This window comes from Artemia franciscana, chromosome 11 (assembly GCF_032884065.1).
Source record: "Artemia franciscana chromosome 11, ASM3288406v1, whole genome shotgun sequence".
NCBI classification, from domain to species: Eukaryota; Metazoa; Arthropoda; class Branchiopoda; order Anostraca; family Artemiidae; genus Artemia; species Artemia franciscana.
Window position 1 is genome coordinate 11,805,657 of NC_088873.1, and position 19,121 is coordinate 11,824,777.

General features: G+C 34.6%; 1 protein-coding gene across 7 annotated transcripts in view; it reads right to left on the bottom strand.

Annotated features, from left to right (window-relative positions):
- The window catches only part of LOC136032811 (nuclear factor 1 X-type-like), a 138,645-nt gene that overhangs the window by 74,677 nt on the left and 44,847 nt on the right, over positions 1–19,121 (bottom strand). For all 7 annotated transcript variants that reach the window (XM_065713209.1, XM_065713215.1, XM_065713214.1 and 4 more), the window contains exon 4: positions 1,653–1,844. In XM_065713209.1, coding sequence (XP_065569281.1) covers positions 1,653–1,844 — 192 coding nt within the window. The remainder of the gene's footprint in view (positions 1–1,652; positions 1,845–19,121) is intronic.

Sequence of the window (19,121 nt, forward strand, 5' to 3'; positions counted from 1 at the left end):
GGAACGACTACATTTAGGGGGTATCGCTTCAGCTTAGGAAGAGTTAGCTTCATTTCAATTTAAATACAGAAAATGGGACAAGAAATAAAAATTTCAGCTACCTTTTATTTTATAGTAAATATGTTAATTCGATGTTAAAGAACTTAAAATATGAACAAGGAAAAGCAAATATAAATAATTTCAATATTTTTTATGAGTGGTTATAACACACGACTCTTGGTATTACCACCCGATCAAGATGTTTGTCGACGATCTGGGCATCTTACTAATAGTTAGAGGGTCGAGATTTAAGACCGACTTTTTTGGCGAGGGGAGGGGACAAAATTTGTTTAAATACGTTGATGATCAGCAATTGTTCAGTAAATATATTAGTAAAGCCATTTATATTTCCATATATATTTCAAATATATTAGTAAGCCATGAGGAGGTGGAAAATAGAGAATTTTGTCTAATACGTCGATGATCAGTAGATTAATCAGCAATTGGTTAGTGAATCGAATCAGTAAGCTGATACTCAGGGATCATATTTGCCCAATTCTTCTAATGTAACCAGTCAAAGTTTTTGCTTTTTCAAATATATTAGTAAAGCCATGAGGAGGTGGAAAATTGAGAATTTTGTCTAATATGTCGATGATCAGTAGATTGATCAGCAATTGGTCAGTGAATCAGATCAGTAAGTTGATACTCAGGGATCATATTTGCCCAATTCTTGTAATGTAACCAGTCGAAGTTTTTGCTTTTTCAAATATATCAGTAAAGCCATGAGGAGAAGGAAAATGGATAATTTTGTCTAATGCATCGATGATCAGTAGGTTGATCAGCAATTGATCAGTAAGTCGGATCAGTAAGTTGATATTCAGGGATCATATTTGCCCAATTCTTGTAATGTAACCAGTCAAAGTTTTTGCTTTTTCAAATATATTAGTAAAGCCATGAGGAGGTGGAAAATAAAGAATTTTGTCTAATATGTCGATGATCAGTAGATTGATCAGCAATTGGCCAGTGAATCGGATCAGCAAGTTGATATTCAGGGATCATATTTGCCGAATTCTTGTATTGTAACGAGTTGAAGTTTTGCTTTTTCAAATATATCAGTAAAGTCACGAGGATGCGGAAAATGGAGAATTTTTTAGGCTGGGAAGAAATATTATTCATGGCTATGAATTTTATGCATGAGAAATATCACGCACACATAATATCGGCACAACACGTATCTCGGAAAATACACGAGTCCCCTCTGCAGTCAAGACACACATGGAGGGAGGATTTAAGGCTCATGACCCCCCCTCTAAATCTTGAGATTCGCTTTATAATTTATTATATTTCCCATGTAATTAACCTGTTTTTAACGTTTTAAGTCGTGCCCCACCCACTAAAGCGGGGAGATTTGGGAAATTCATTCAGAACACTGCAAATACACATACTTGTCTAAAACACTCCCTCGTTTTCAATTTCAGATACTCTTCACCCAAGGAAAAAATTGCTAAGTGCACCTGTAGTTATCTAAAGCCTTTTCTGCTTTTATCCAAAAATCAATTGGGCTCAGCGTTGATACTTTCGAGCTTTTCAACTATTCATACAATACGATAACGTGGGCTACCATAATAGCACAACTAGGGGTTTTACTTTATACATAACATTGCGAATCTTACTTTATCCGCTTGACGCAGGCAGTCAATTCGCCTCATCTTCCCCTTTTGGTCTGGGTTAGAAAGCACACACATAGCAGGTTTTTTCCCGGTTATACTCAGGACAAAGTCTTCTCGACATTCTTGCGTAATGTCCTTTCGAAGTTTCCCTAGAAGTCTGGAAGCCCATTTCTGCTTCACTTCAGGCTTTTCATTCTAAAATAGAAAGTTAAGATATAGAAAGTAAATATAGGCAAATATACAATAGGCACAAGAAATGATATTAAATCAAAATCACTTTTTCAGGTCGTTAAGAACGCTAGGATCAAGAGTTGCTCATATACCTCGACGTGAGGGAATTCCACACAACAATTTAAAAACCCCTCGGGTTATCCAATGGAGCATTTCCGATTTTTAGACTTTAATCACATTTAGTGATTTTTAGCCCTGACTCCAAGCAAAAAAAAAGGCTGGACAGACGTGGCATTTTCCTCAAGCGATTTCCTGTCGTAGATATACAAACGATAAGCTATATTTTTCACAAAAATGACGGCGTTTTCTTGGCAATCTTTTCAAATTTGCAAAAACGACAACATTTAACGAAGAAAATTTGCTTGTTCAAGCCACTAAGATCCCATATTAAGTGAGATAGAGTGAACTTAGAGCCATATAGTAAGTATCACGACGAATCCGGTATTAAAAATATTCATTTTCATTGAGTCAAACCCTAACTTACGTAAATCAAGGGAAAAGGCCCAAAATCACCCAAAATGTCCGTTTTGTCTTGAAAAACTGTAAGTCTGTTTAGACTTTTAAATTATATATTTTCATTTGATCGCTAGTACTAAATCATTTCAAATATCACATCAAGACAAACGGTTTGGATTACTGCTGACTTCAGCTCATTGACCTGAACTACCATCATAGAATTAGTTCCCCGTGTGAGCAAGGAAATTTACTGACTACTTTTAAACTTAACAAGTAAGGGGGGAGGTGAAAACACCGCTCAAGAGGCATAAACGGCTCTAGGTGTTTTATTGTCAGGAGCCAGTATTAAAAGACTCTAGTGACATTTTAAATTGTCAGAGACATGAAGCCAAAAACTATAGACCAGAAGCTGCAACAACCTTTAAAGTGATTCCTTTTGCGAACGTCACAAGCCGGATAGATAGTTCAGCCTACTGTCTCCGACAATAAATTTGTCATATTTCAGAAAACAAAAATTGCTGAAGAATACCTTGAACTAGAAAATATTACAAAACGGGTAAGAAAAAATAAGACCTTGCGCAAAAGGCTAAGTCCAACGTCTGGCATAATTTCCAACGGTAAAAAAGCTGTTTAAAGTTTTGATTTTTTTTTGTGGGAGGGGAGGGTAGTAATTCCACTAATCTTTGCAATAATCCCAGCTATTGTACTCTCACTATATTGAATCATCCCAATTATTTACGACTCAACGCAGTCAAATGCTTTAAATTCTCCTCTTCCTTCTATTTGATGCGGTAAAAACACTTTTCTTAGAAACCTTTTGATGAGCTGTAGATTTTGGTGAAATTAAGCCAAAAAAACAAGACACACAATAGGTAATTTTTAGCTTTCCAACATCGGCATAATGAAAACTCAACGTTCAAAATAGTATTCAACAAGGCCGTATCCAGGGATAGGAAGAAGGAGGTTTGCACCAAAAATTTTGTCCGAATCGCAAAGACGTTACAAAAATGAAAATAAAAAACACTTTATGGGGTTTGAAACCCCCCTCCCGAAAAAAATCCTTTTGTAACCCCCCCCCCCACCAAAAAAAATCCTGGATACGGCCCTGGTATTCACCTACTGATACCAAAACAATAACGCACAAAAGTAGAAGAAAGCCACTCCTTTTAAATATAAATTATTAAGACAATCCTTGCATAAAATAATAATAATAAATCCATCGCCGCGATCAATTTATATCAAGCAAAGCCAAATAACCAATAAATGTGACAAGAGCTTTAAAAATAATAAAAATAAAGAAAAAGAGAAAATAAATTGACGACATAAAACAATAAAACATGGGGAGAAATAAGCAATACCAACTGCATGTAAAGTAATAACCCATATTTTTATGGGAAAACATGATTTCCAAGAGTGAAATTCCGATTCAAACGGATTTGAAAAAAAAACTGATTTATTGATTCAGTGGGTGAATTGCATGTTTCGGGGAATAAAATCTTGAAAAGGGAAGAATAGAACATTATAAAAAAAAATTTAAGTGAGGAATAATAGTTCCTGAGGATCATGATGTTATTGCAACATTTATGATTAAGACAGTTAATCAATCTGAACTCTTTTCAGAAAAACAGAAGACGTAGCATGCAAGAAGATTGTCCTAATTCGCTGTAAAATTGCACGTTCGTCTCGTTTGGGGCTTTGTTTTTGAATTAATCAAAAAGTAAAAGAAGCTTTCCATTTATGAAACTGAAGATTCTTTTGTAAAAAAATAGATTTACAAATAATTTACCATATTTGGTAAATTCACTATGTTTGGTAATATATGGTAACTAATTGTTGTTTGGTAGATTTGGTGAATTTACCATATAAAAATATGGCAAATTTGAATCGGGATGGTTGAATTAAGAAAATGAAACAATCACTGAAAATAATGCATAAACTAGATTTGGCATAGACGGTTATTAGAAACAATCATAACACCTATGTACATGGAGCGAGGAAGGCTACGAATATGCCCCCTCGAAACATCAAGACTTTTACAACTTTTTCCATAGTTTCCTCAAGCTCCGATTCCGTCCAAAATATCTATCAAAGGGTTTTCTTATTTAGTATGGAAATTTGATGCAAGTGGAACCTGAAGTTGATTAGTGGAGCCTTACGATCAGTAAGACAAAAAATTCACGATTTAAAATTTTAATACTTTTAACAAAAGTTTTCGCTTTTATGAAAAAACACATTTTCACACTTCCACAACTCCCTGAAAACATTTTTTTCACCACCTTTCCCAACGAGAAAATATACAGGGACACCATTAAATAAAGATTAATATTTTTTTTAACGTGAATAAGAGGGTAATTGAGGGCTAATTATAGAAAAAAGCCAAGACAGACAGTCTGATTTAGTGAGAGGCAAATCTGGCATTAACCCCCTTATTAGAATTGTATAAAAATCTAACACATGACAAGAAACAAATCATAATTATTGAAAAAAAATAACGAGTCATATGGTAACGAAGGGAAATGAGCTATTGACTAGAAAAACAGGAGTAGAAGTAACGCTAAGAATTACGCCCCAAGACCTTTTCCAGAGGGAAAAGCAGGTTATAAAAAGTTTTTGTTAGAAAATAATTTTTTAAAGAAGTTTAACACTTCTTTTTTTAGAAAGTTAAATTATCATACAATCTATGAGCATTTTTCGTATCTTAAGACAGAAGTTCCCAGTCTGCCCCAACCCTACCAGTGGAAATCCATGCGGGACGATGATCTGGACCAAATTCCCTATTTTAGCATTATAATAAAGGGGGTGTTGCAATCCACGGCATTCAAGAACTAATCACTCAAAACCGGGTACCGGCAACCTATTGACCCTTTCCATTCCAAAGTGATTGTTTTCAGAACATCTTTCCAACACGTTGCATTCAAAGAAGAAGAAAAAAACTGGTACATGACACGGCCAAAATGACACAGAGGCTTCAGGCTGGAACAATTTTCTCATCCATATTGAGCAACTGCGAACTAAATAACAACTCATTTTTGATAGAATATTCCAAACAGTTTTTATTTTTGTTTGCAGGAACCTGACTTAAGCGGCAGAGAATTCAAGGGAAAAAATCTATATTTTGTCAGTCATCGTTTGCAATCGAAAGTTGTATTACTACTGGGATCAGCCATGAACCCAGGGTATGGGCATCTCAATATTATCCACTAGTCCTAATTTCCAGATTTTTTGGTAAATAATAATATTCATATAGAATTGGCCTATTTTTACGTTTTTCCAAGCTTACGCCTCAGTCAAAATCTTATATCCCTGCCGAAATGGAATTCTCAGTACCTATCCATGTTTGTACCAGTTTTGCCATAGCTCCTTCCAAATCCCCTTCCCCCTAGAAGTCTTAACAGGGTAGTCAAATTTAATTTCAATTATTTTCCAAACAAACTAGGAGATAGACAATTACTGAAAACCCAGGAGTCAAAATTTTTCTATTTTCTGTTTCCCGACAAAATTAGAGATTCACAGATGTTTCCTCGTTTTACCCTTTTAAAAACTGTAACTAGTAACTGTAAACTGTAACTATAAGTGTTTACCTTTTAAAAACTGTAACTAGTTGTAATGTTGCCTGTCGGCAACATTACAGTGGAGAAAGAGATTAAAAGAAGAAGTTAAGTAAGGGATTCAAATCTCATGTCTAGTTTAATATGTAATTTGCGAAATAATATATATATATATATATATATATATATATATATATATATATATATATATATATATATATATATATATATATATATATAGTTGCCATCATTTATGCCAAAACGATACTATGCTTTCTTAAATGATGAATATGGTCATTATTGGCTCATTCCACTCAAACAGATTTTTAAGGGGAGCTCCAGTCTCCCAGTCCTCCAAAAGTGACCGGGAATTTATATACATCAGGTGTCGATAAAGAATTTATGTAGGGGGAGAGAGGGGTACATAACAAACGGACTACACCCATTTGTATTCTCACCCTCCATCCCTTGATCAGAGCTATTTCCAGCCTTTGGGGAGAGCACGTCCCAACTGTCATTCATGAATCTGCCGCTGCCACGCGTGCAGTACACAATGTTGACAGACTTTTAAATCGGTACTATTCTTAGATGCAGAAGGGCACTGCACACACCCACTTTAGCCATTTCTAAATAATAAATAAATATAAAATTTAGATACATCGAAGCCCTGCTTATAGATCTAGTTTATATCTATCTAGAATCTAGATAGATATCTAGCTTATATATATCTAGATTATAGATATCTAGATGTATAGAATCTAGTATAGATCTAATTTTTGGAGTTTCAAAGCTAGATGGATAGTAATCCAAAATACTATTTGTAAGACTACGGTCAAGGGTGCTATTTAGACCTGGTTCCTATTTAAAACGCCACTGTTAGAGGCTTCAAAATTTAGTTTTAGACAAAACTAAATTCGGTTTTGTCCAAAACCGAAATATGCATGAGTTTAAATCTAATAATGCAACAAATTCAAGCATCAAAAATTAGATGAATCCATAGAGATAAAATTTTTGGTCGTGGAGAAAACAAATATTTGATTATAGACGAAAAACAAGGTGGACAATTTTTAGTCGATTTTTGGGATACTTTCCCTGACAAAAAAAAAAAAAAAAAAAAAAAAAAAAAAAAAAAAAAAAAAAAAAAAAAAAAAAAAAAAAAAAAAAAAACAGTTGGCTACCCAGACTACGTGAACAGATCGCTTACAATGAAGTATTGACTGCATAATTAAAGGTATAATTAGGTGGTTTGTCAATTAATTCGTCCCCCAGTAGATTTGTCTTAACGATACAAGTAACACTAAAATACGATTATTTACTACGAACAGTCACCATATGGTGAAAAGCAGTGCACCCCTTCTTATAACAGAAAAATACTTATCGTTCTAAGCTCTATCTCTCTTCCTCTTCTTTTTTTACTTTTATTCATCGAACGTTTAAAATACATTCTAAAGTAATGTGCAGCTATGATTTTTATTTCTTTCGAAATATTTTTTTTTCATTATTAGGTACGAATTTTGTAGATTCTTTGCTTAATCATGCAACCCAAATTTAAAATTGAGGAAAAGGAAAAAAGCCTACTGCAAGGATTTAATTTCAGATTCGTGTATGTACATATTTTAAATATGCACAACATGGAAAGAAAACGTCTAGACCAAATACAGGACAGCCAGGCAGGTACATTGGAATTTGTTTTCAGGGGGGAGGGAAATTTGAAAAAGTTAAAGAAAATATGAATGCATACAAGGTCAAAAGTTGGAAAATTTTAGATTTTATAGAGCAAATCGCATGACACGATTTTGGGGGAGGGGGGCGACCTGTAGGATAGGTGCTAATTTCAATGTTCGTTGGTTTGCATTCATTTCATTTCTAATATTCATTAACTGTGTTAAAATTTATTTCATTTCATGCTGAATTCATTTTCCAGGAACGACGAAAATTATACTCATTCTTGACAAAGCGAAAAGAATCAGGCAAGGAATAATAAGCCTTTACTGCCCGTTTCAAATATCATGTCGTGTATTCGCATATTTCAAGCAGCTAACGGATAATTTCAAAAATAAACTGTTTAGAACACCTAGTTCGTAGCATTAGTAGTACTATAACTATAAAATAATATATACGAAACTGCAAAAAATGACATTAAGGTCATTTTTGAGATTTTAGTCTAAAAATAATAATAATATAATAATAAAATAATAAAAAAATAATAATAAAATAATATATATGAAACTGCAAAAAATGACATTAAGGTCATTTTAGGGATTTTTAGACTAAAATGAGATTTTAGTAATCTCAAGGATTAGCTAATACTAAATTTTTCAGATCGACTGAATTCAAACCGTTTCACAACAAATATTTCACTACCATTCAGAGTTAGATTTAGCGAAAACTCAAATTCAACAGGTCTGAACTTAGCTAAGGCTGGTCAATAGAGATTTCCACAAAATCTGGATTTGGATGTCGTTTCCAAGAAGAACCATATATTATTTGTAAAATTAAGCTAGAAAACACTTGGAAAATCCCAACAAATATTAGATTTTGATAAAAATTGAATGTAATTGAAAGAAATTTAGTAACTTTTTGGAAATAACAGTTACATTATTGAACTACAAATAGCACATTTTATTGAAATTTGTTTTTTCTTAAAATTGGTGTGGAAGACATTAAAAATTTGTGAAAAGGTCTTTCAGAACCTTCTTCAAAAAACTATGATTGGCGAGTTACTCCGAAGTTACGGAGGAAATCATGGCGTTGATTAAATAATTTCTTTGACCACTCTGCTTTTCCATTTACAAAAATTTTGAGAGAGAAAACGGGTTTAATTTCAATAAAAAGGTTGAACAAAACAGAACTCCAAATTAAAAAAAAATAATAATTTCGAAGGTTTAATTTTTAATACCGAGAAGAGGAACATTACGTTGCTAAAATCCTATTTGAATATTAATTTATAAAAAAAAAATTATATGGCTGAATCTCCTCTCTGACACAATAAAATGGCACACCTCCTTAACAATTTTGGTTTGAGCGGTGATTTTCAAACTAAATAAGCAAACAACTTCCATCTATTGTTTTTTTCTCTTTATTTCGTTTTTAAAAAAGGCTGCTCGGTACTGCGGTGAATTGTTAATGATAGTAGTTAGAGAAACAAAAGATTAAAAAAAAATAAAACTTCAACAAAACTTCAAAATATCCAAATTTTTTTTATTTTGAGTTTTTGTTATTTTTTTTATCTTCTGTTTTGTTCCACTGCTTTATTCAAATTAAATCCACTTTTTCTCTCTCATTTTTTGTACCAATAGCATTGATTGGTTTCAACCTTCATTCCCATTTCCTTTAAATCTTCTTTATGACATCTTCCGACTCAAGACGAGGACGACCTTTCCGTTTAGCCCTACACGGTTGGCCGAAAAGAACAATCTTCGGCAATCTGTCATCCTTCATCCGCAGAACGTACCCTAGCCAAAAAAAAGTGTGAAGCATGAAGTACGCAAAAAGTATGAAGTTCAAAAAGACCCTGAATCTCGGTTTTAATAAAGTCTTGTGGTGAAGGTCTCTTTAAGCAGGGTTCACATACGTTTCTAGTTAAGACTTAAATATCTAGATACGTATCAAAACAAAAATATCAAGATCCAGGCAATTCTTGTCCCCATGCTGCTTGGTGCAAGAAGTCCAACTGGATAGGCATCATATTCTAAAGTCTTGAACTCATTTTTAGGACTTCAGATTCTACCAATCAGGATGCATTTTTTGGTCTGGGCATAGAAGACCAGCTGGAGCTGCATATGAATGTTGGGTACTTATCTGTTATAGCGACCTAACTCAAGTTCTTCATCCATTGACGCACTGAAGAACCGGTTTCTTTCGCTAGTTTCTTTCGGATTAGCGCGAGACATGACAAAGACAAGTGACAGAATGGATGGGAAAAATATAATTTGGGGTATATATTTGCATATAAAGGGAGCGGGGTAAAATATTTAGACAGTGTGTAGTTAGAAAACAATTATTACTTCATAATATGCAGAATATTTATACCTAACACATTCTACATGCACACCCGCTATACTTTATATGAGCCCCATCCCTAATGTTAAAATATATAGCCCAAATTTGGTTCTATTTCCTCAGATTTTAGTAAACTTCATTAGGATTAACCTAATTTCAATTCTTAAGTGAGATCGCACTAACAAATAAGTACCGAATGTTACCAACACCCTCCTTACGAGTACAAGAATAAATCTTAATCTTGCTTTCCTTCGATTCTCCACTGATCAACAAAAATTGCCAGTATTCTTTGCTTAACAAAAAGTTTAGGAAAAGAAATAGGCATTCCTACAAATTTCTAATTCCACGACAGCGTGTGCAACTTCACACATCTGAAAGTCAATTTCAACAAAAGGTAAACTATTTAGAATATACACAACATCTGTTTTATTCTTTTTCTGCATCTCCCAGCCTTTTCCAAGACATTATCCTCCTAATGGGAGTTAAAACATAACATACTTTCCCACATTTCCGGGACCTACGGAAACGGGTGCGGGCGGATGCTGTGTGTGTATGTGTATTATTCTATGCTTTTCTTAATCAACAGACCAGCAAGTCTGGGAGTTTACATGCTACTGACAGAGGTCTTTGTTATTATGATGCAAAAAGCCGTGATATAATGCGCTTCTCATGTTTTCTGAGAAAGACTAAGATTAAAAGGTCTTAGTTATTTTATGTGAATTTCAAATAGCATATTATGAAAAATAAAAGAAAGTACGAAATTTCTATTTTGCATTTTTAAATCTTGGTCTAGAACAAACACTTACTCAGCCGTCTAAACAAAACAACTAACCTCAAAAAATTGTTGAGCAATTGCCGGCTTTAGTTACTGGACTGCTACAAAGTTTAGCCTTTATTTAGAACAAGAACTACAAAAAAAAAAGAAAAAAAAGAGATACTTCTAGATTTCGCAAATACCACTAATTCACGAAGCAAAGCCGATAACCATATATGGCACATCCAACTCAAAAAATTTTCGTGGGAACTTAGTCTTTATCTCAGACTGCCACAAAGTCTGATCAGCCTTTCCTTCCCTAAACATCAAGCTGTTTAAGTTTTTACTGCGATTTCCTAAACTTTCCATATAGTGCACGTAAATTTTGTTCATTGACAAAGTTGCAACCTGCCCTACAAACATCAGGTATCGCCTCCCCCTAAAAAAAGGTCCATGTCCACGTGTCAAATTATTAGTATTCGCATTTATTAGACTAACGTGTTCAAAATGTATTTAACAGTGAAATATTAAAATAGATTTGCAATACTAAAAGAATTCCTAGAAAAATATTGCAAATCTGGACAGGAGTTACAGCGGTGGAAGAGTCCGTGAAATCATGCGGTTCTTCCGTTTTTTGGAACTGGAAAATCTTGCTTTGGCTATAGACTCATTGCAAAATCTCAAACCTATCAGTCTGAACGTGTTAGGAACCAGTTAGCTGAAAAGGCAAAATTTTAGATATTCAGCAGAAATTCTAAATTAGCTTTGGCAATTAACTTGGAAATGAACACAAGGCACGATTCGGTGGCCATATTTCTTTTTAAATTTAATTTCAACGAAAATTTCCTAGCATAACGCAAATGCTAGTTTTATTTAAAACAAATATTATGGTCATAACTGCAAACAGAGGGGGAGGAGAAAATTCCTTCACTATTGGTCCCAAGACAAACATTCAAGAAATTGAAAGAAGGTATTTAAAATTTTTAACAAGCGCAATCACAACCTAACGTAGGAGAGGGGTAGACGAGAAAAATCCCCCTTGATGGATGACTAGATGACTAGTTTTTTTTTTCCTTTTTGCCGAAGAAGTTTGCATTATTATTTTCAACTATTTTATAGTGACTGGAAATAGTGAGGCCGACAATCAAAGAGCCTTAAAAATAACAACCAAAACAATTCAAGACGGTTAATAACATATTCAACTTCAGCTACCGAAATGATTTCAAATATCGTTCCAAGTTTTTCACAAATCAACATTCAACTCCTTCAGTCAATTCCAGCTTCTAGAGGTCAAGGATATCGTTGATTCTTGCAGGATTTTTTTTCGTGAAGACATACTTTATGCTCACTTCTCCTCTTTCAGTAGCACTCCCTAATTCGGGAATAAAAATCGATCTTCATTCCAACAGAAGGAGAGAGAAGCTAGCGTCTGCCACCCATTCAGTCTTTGTTAACTGCCCGATCATCAATCACCCAAATGACTGTCACTAGAATCAAGTCTAGATTTGTAAAGTTGATGACAAAATCCCCCTCCCTCTCCCGGAACACGCCCACAATAAATTAGTTCTCTCTATTCCCTTTCATTTCGTAAGGAATGAAAGCAGAACCAATCCTAATTTTCCAAGTGTCCTCTTCAAGCGATATTGAATTAATCCTTTCCCTAGGTGATAGTTCTACATAAGCAAATACGCTAGGTCTATAGCAGTATCCTTCAAGCAAACACGAATGACTAAATTTGAAAAAGAGGAGATAATTTCAAGAATAGTCAAACACAGGGTGGGGTAGGAACGATCAGTAAAATGCGTTGGGCAATATGAATATTATGAGGCCTATCGTTTCATTTTTTTTGTAACTTTTTGTCACATTTCTCAAGTCTAAGGAGTTGCCCATTCTCCGTCACCTAATGAAAATCTCAGAACGCCACGTGTGCACACAATCCCACCAAACTTGGCACAGTTTCGGCACACTTGGCACAGCTTCCACGACACTCGGGACACTTCCACCACAATTGGCATACTTCTGCCATGCTTGGCAAGCATCACCTGGTGCTCATGATTTCTCAAAATGGGCACCCCCTTGCTTAAGTCATAGTGCCAAGCATTACATAGTAAGGGCAGATAAGGTAATGGTGTGAAATAAGTCCTAAATAAACAAAGCAACTTTATTCACAGATGAAGCAAGAAATACAAGATACAAGTCCCCAAAAAGGGCATCATGGTCTGGAAATGTGGGGTAGTAGACATAGGCCTTCTATTTAAACAATAATTTGGGTAGCCAAAAACATAAGGAAGGGTAGAGACTTTAGAATCCTCAAATGTATATGCACATTTACTGTATAACAATAAATAACAAGTGTTACTGGCTTTCATCTGGGAACATACGCCGGGATATATTTTCAAAATTGGAGAGGGGGGGGGCATAAATTCCAAAAAAAATAACGTAAAACAAACAGCAATTAGTTTGAAACCTGCAAAAACTTGAAGAAAAGATTATAAGACTCCCAAAGATTCACAGAATCATGAGCCCCAAGGCATACCCTCCCTCCCTATGAGTTTGGGTTTTTACAACTACACAAGAATACTATTAAACTGTGTCAAATTTTCAACGGTATGTTTCGACCGCCCTTAGTTAACACCAAATTCAGCCAAACCCCTTTAAACTACGGTACCCAAATCCCAACCCCATAACTACTAGGCATAGAGAGTTAAATCGAACCAAAATTTTGCAAACAGAAATATGTTTCGATAAAGGGCGATCCATCCATAGAGACATTGATGTCTACCAAGAAAAAGACATAGACATTTTGGCAGGGAATAAAAATCTCCGTTTAGTATTCGTTTTGTAGATAGTTAGTTTATTTGACAAACATTCTTGGTCGGCTCTGTAGACATGTTATGTACATAAATACTTAAATAGGTTTGCTAATGCGATACTTAAAAAAAAAAAACTTATACAAAAGTATGCATAGTGAACGCGTCTTGGTTCGCACAGGGCGGACTGACGGTCTCGAAGGCTGTCCAGGGGAAGAATTTTGTGTACCCCCCCCCCCCGAACGAAAATCCATGGTACGGCCCTGGGGGCAGGTCTTCGATGTAGCCTATATAGGAAAAATCCCTGCAATAAAGAATCTAAAACATTCCACAGTCCTTGCCCTACATTTTAAACTTAGAATGGCTTAAACTTTTTGAACTACATTAATACGAAAATATTAAAGTCCGATCTTGTCATTGGGCAATCTCCCTTAAAAGTCAGCTAAGATAGATTTTTCAGTTATGTTTCAAAATTCTACCACCAACTAAAACACATCAAACAAAAATTAATAATTATTTATTAAAATGGTAATAAAATAGACCAAAAATACACATTTTTCTATAGCTGTTTTCCTTCTCTTATGAATACAAATGTTGCAACAGTAATGCATGCTTGTACCCTAAGTTTTCCTGGTTGACCACAAGAACTGGACAAGATATATTTATGAAAGGGAATTCTTGTTTATCCGTAATACAAACTTTTATATTAAGTCGGAAAAACCATTGTTCGAAAGTAAAATACTATGGTAGTAAAAATACAACATCTACAAAATTATAGATATCAAACAATAGATGAAAACTAGTAAATAAAAAATGATAGCATAATGTCAAAAAATACAATGCTTCATAATTTAACAAATAACAAATACATTTACAAAATATATTCTACCTTCATTTCTTTCCTTTTTTTGTAACCTTTAGTGATGAAGATAATGCAATATCAAACAGTTCGTGGTAACGAACTGTAGTAAGGAGCGACCCGGCTCAATAGTAACCAAAACTCTAAAAAATTGAATTTTGATATCAATAGCTACATCAAAAGAATCGCATTTTAATGCTGATTTTAAATATATAAGTTTCATCAAGTTTAGTCTAACCCATCAAAAGTTACGAGCCTGAGAAAATTTGCCTTATTTAGGAAAATAGGGGGAAACACCCCCTAAAAGTCGTAGGATCTTAACGAAAATGACACCATCAGATTCAGCGTATCAGAGAACCCTACTGTAGAAGTTTCAAGCTCCTATCTACAAAAATGTGGAATTTTGTATTTTTTGCCAGAAGAAAAATCACGGGTGCGTGTTTATTTGTTTGTTTTGTTTTTTTTTGTTTTTTTTTTCTTTTCCCCAGGGGTCATCGTATCGACCAAGTGGTCCTAGAATGTCGCAAGAGGGCTCATTCTAACGGAAATGAAAAGTTCTAGTGCCCTTTTTAAGTGACCAAAAAAATTGGAGGCCATCTAGGCCCCCTCCCACGCTCATTTTTTTCCCAAAGTCAACGGATCAAAATTTTGAGATAGCCATTTTGTTCAGCATAGTCGAAAACCATAATAACTATGTCTTTGGGATGACTTACTCCCCCACAATCCCTCGGGGAGGGGCTGCAAGTTACAAACTTTGACCAGTGTTTACATATAGTAATGGTTATTGGGAAGCGTACAGACGTTTTCAGGGGGATTTTATTTTGTTTGGGGGTGGGGCTGAGGAGAGGGGGCTATGTTGGAGGATCTTTCCTTGGAGGAATCTGTCATGGGGGAAGAAAAATTCAATGACAAGGGCGCAGGATTCTCTAGCATTACTATAAGAAAACAATGAAAAATAAACATGAAAACGTCTTTTCAAATGAAAGGAAGAAGTAGCATTGAAACTTAAAACGAACAGAGATTATTACGCATATGAGGGGTTCTAAAAATACTTTAGCATAAAGAGCGAGGTATTTAGGAGGAGATAAATACCTTGCTCTTTATGCTAAAGTATTTTTATCAATTTCAACTATTTATTCTACGGCATTTCTGATTCAGGGGTCATTCTTAAAGAATTGGGACAAAACTTAGGATTTAGTGTAAAGAGCGAGGTATTAACGAGGGTACAAACCCCCTCGTATACATAATAAAAATATAAGATTATGAAAGTTTGTTACGCAAGTTAATTCTTAAGTTACGTATATTTTTTACTAATAAAAACGTTCGTTAAAAATTAAAAGTTATAGTTGCCTTTTTAAGTAACCGAAAAATTGGAGGGCAAATAGGCCTCCTTCTCCACCCCTTATTTCTCAATATCGTCTGATCAAAACTAAGAGAAAGCCATTTAGCCAAAAAATGAATTAATATACAAATTTCATTTTAATAATTTATGTGCGGAGAGCCAAAACCAAACATGCATTAATTCAAAAACGTTCAGAAATTAAATAAAAAAAAACTAATTTTTTTAGCTGAAAGTAAGGAGCGACATTAAAACTTAAAACGAACAGAAATTAATCCGTATATGAAATGAGTTGTCCCCTCCGCAATCCCTCGCTCTTTACGCTAAAGTTTGACTCTTTGCCACAATTCTACTTTTTAAAACAATTAAAAGCTTTAGCGTAAAGAGCGAGGGATTGCGGAGGGGACAACTCATTTCATATACGGATTAATTTCTGTTCGTTTTAAGTTTTAATGTCGCTCCTTACTTTCAGCTAAAAAAAATAGTTTTTTTTTTATTTAATAACGTGAAAGATCGAAATTGTAGTTTTCAATTATGGCTCGTTTTTCTTTTTTTAAAAAGAAAATGCGCGTTTCGGAATAAAGCGTTGACCACAACATGATAACAAATCAGCAAAATATATCAGTGAAAGAGCATTTATGATCCATAATATAAACTTCCCCATAGTCAGGAAATAACTGTTACTGGATATAATAGAAAAAAAAATCAACTGAATTTTTTATGTAAAAAAAAATAGATGAAAGTTCAATAACACAACGATATCACGTTAAAATATTTTATCTTTCCATGATAAAATCAAACCCCGTTTATCTTTTTTCTATGAGATATAAGTTTTATGTTCCCTGTGAAGGTTTTACTTTGTGTTTTTTCTGCTCTTCAACGATGAAAAAAAGACGAAAATTTTACTATTATTCCAAAGCTGATATTTAGCTATCAATTTGTCAAATTAAAATTTAAATTTACAGCACAGAGCTTCTTAGATTGAAAATATTTAGAAATTTTTTAGAAAATCATCGAAAAAAATTCATATTTCATAACGAAGTTTAAACTCTTATCCAAGAAAAAGTCTAAATGATATTATAGTTTTTTGCTCGGTAAAAAGGTATATATGAGACTAATTAATCCAATGATTAGGTATCTTGTCCTTTTGGCGCAAGATACAGATGCAGGCTTGTCGAAAAATCGCTTGTTTCAGAGGGAACATACACCTCAAGTGTCAGTAGGTTTCCAATACTCACAAGAGAGAATAAGTATATTTTCCATTATTTTTTTACGCCTGAAGGTAAGGGAGATTCCTCATTACAGAGTCTGCATTCAGTCAGTAAGATTCAATAAAAGGTACGAATTTCACACGCGGTTTGTAAATATACTATTTTGTTCCACGGCTGGTGCATCGAGCTGGAACTTCCAGGGAGTTTTTTACTGAATCGGTTGGGGGGGGGGGGGCAGGAGGACTTGAAATTTCATTTTTTTGGGGGAAAGGACAAAATAATTTTTCTCAAGTCCTCAAAAAAAATGCATAAGCTAAGATTTTTTTTTCTTTCTATGACTGTCCTCCGACCGCCAAATCGGCAAATTATATTCTAATTTTGATCCTGCGATATTCTTTCGACCAAACTAATTTCTAATTCACCCAACCCAAAGAGGAGTTCTGTATTAGCAGCATAAAGTACTCTTCATGAAAATACCGGTCTATTCAAAGCACAAATATATTAGGGCAAAGCATGAATCATTAAAAAAAATAATCAGTATTATTCTGGCTTCCTGCTCACCTTCGCGGATCGTTCACCCGTAAAGATGCCTGATTTGAATGTATGCCTTGGCTACTAAAGAGTACTTTTCAAATTACTTAAAAAATTTAGTCATGTGCCTCGAGATATTTATATGTTTTTTGAAGGTGATAAAAACTGCTGAGTTTTACTAATGTAAAACCAACAAAGATGTCGTTTACTGTAGAAAAAGGAAATTATTTGAAAGGGAACTACTGTCTTGACGCTTAAATTTATTTTTTTTAGCCTTTGCTGGCATTATTATAAATACTTCGTTGTTCACTAGTTTTTTTTTTTTATACGTGGGAGATAATTAGTGTGTGAGTTCGTTCGTGAGTTACCGAAATTTTTTTTAAGAAATTCAGAGTTTACGAATTCAAATTGTTGTAATTATTACTACGGCTGCAACAATTCAAAACGTGTTATGCGACACCTTTTTTGTCAGTGAACTTATTGCCAACAAAAGTAAAAAAAAACATCCCTTGATCTTCAAAAGCTTTAGAAGTTTTTTCCCCGAAATGCCTTATATGCCCCTTTACCGCTCGCACAAATAGCTGAAAAAATGAATTTTTGGATATAAACATTAATTTATCGCTACTTCTGAGCCAAAAAGAATCTTCCTTTCGTAAACAATGGTTGGTGTCAAAACCAAAATTTTCAGTTTCTCCACTTTTCTGAAAAATTTGTATCGCATGACCAAGACCGTATCCAGGGGGTAGGGGTTCCCCCCCCCCCGAAATATTTGTCCGACCCGTAAAAACATAATAGAAATGCATAAAACACATTTTTGATGGTCTTTTTAAAGTTTTTTGAACCCCTCTCCTCCCAAAAAACAGCCTCCTCAGAAAAAATCCTAAAAATGACCTTACGTGTGACTTAAATTGAATTACTGAAACCAACTTCACAGGTTAGTAGTTCGGCTTTTGGATAAAGCTTGCTATAGTAAGTTCTTTCATTAATGATGCCAGGTCCTTTCAACAGGAAGCGGAGGAATCAGCAGCACCAGTTTAGCCAGACATTATCTTCATAGCGTTCCACTTTACGCTATTTTATAATCCGCAAGAACCACATTAAAATAACTCACATTGACGAGCTGCAGTCATTTCTAACAAGAGCTAAGAGCTCATATGGCACTTGTGACGAGGCAAGAAGAGCTAAGAGCCAAGACATCATATGGTATGAGCTCTAACAAAATTCTATGAATCAATAGATTGATTTAAAAGGAAAATAAGAGGTTTAATGCCGGTCACGATTTAAAATAAGAGCTCGAGTCTCCTTCTAAATATCAAAATCCATTAAGATCCGATCACCCACTCGTAAGTTATCAATACCTATTTTTTTCTAATTTTTCCTCTCCCTTTAGCCCCTCAGATGGTCGAATCTAGGAAAACGAATTTATCAAGTCAATTTGTGCAGCTCCCTGACACGCCTGCCAATTTTCATCGTCCTAGCACGTCCAGAAGCACCAAACTCGCCAAATCACTGAACCCCAGCCCCCCCCCCCCAAAGAGAGCGAATCCAGTACGGTTCCGTCAATCACGTATCAAGGACAATTGCTTATTCTATCCACCAAGCTTCATCCCGATTCCTACACTCCAAGTGTTTTCAAAGGTTCCCCCCTCCAACTCCCCCCAATGTCAAAAGATCTGGTCGGGATTTGAAATAAGAGCTCTGAGACATGAATTTCTTCTAAATATCAAATTT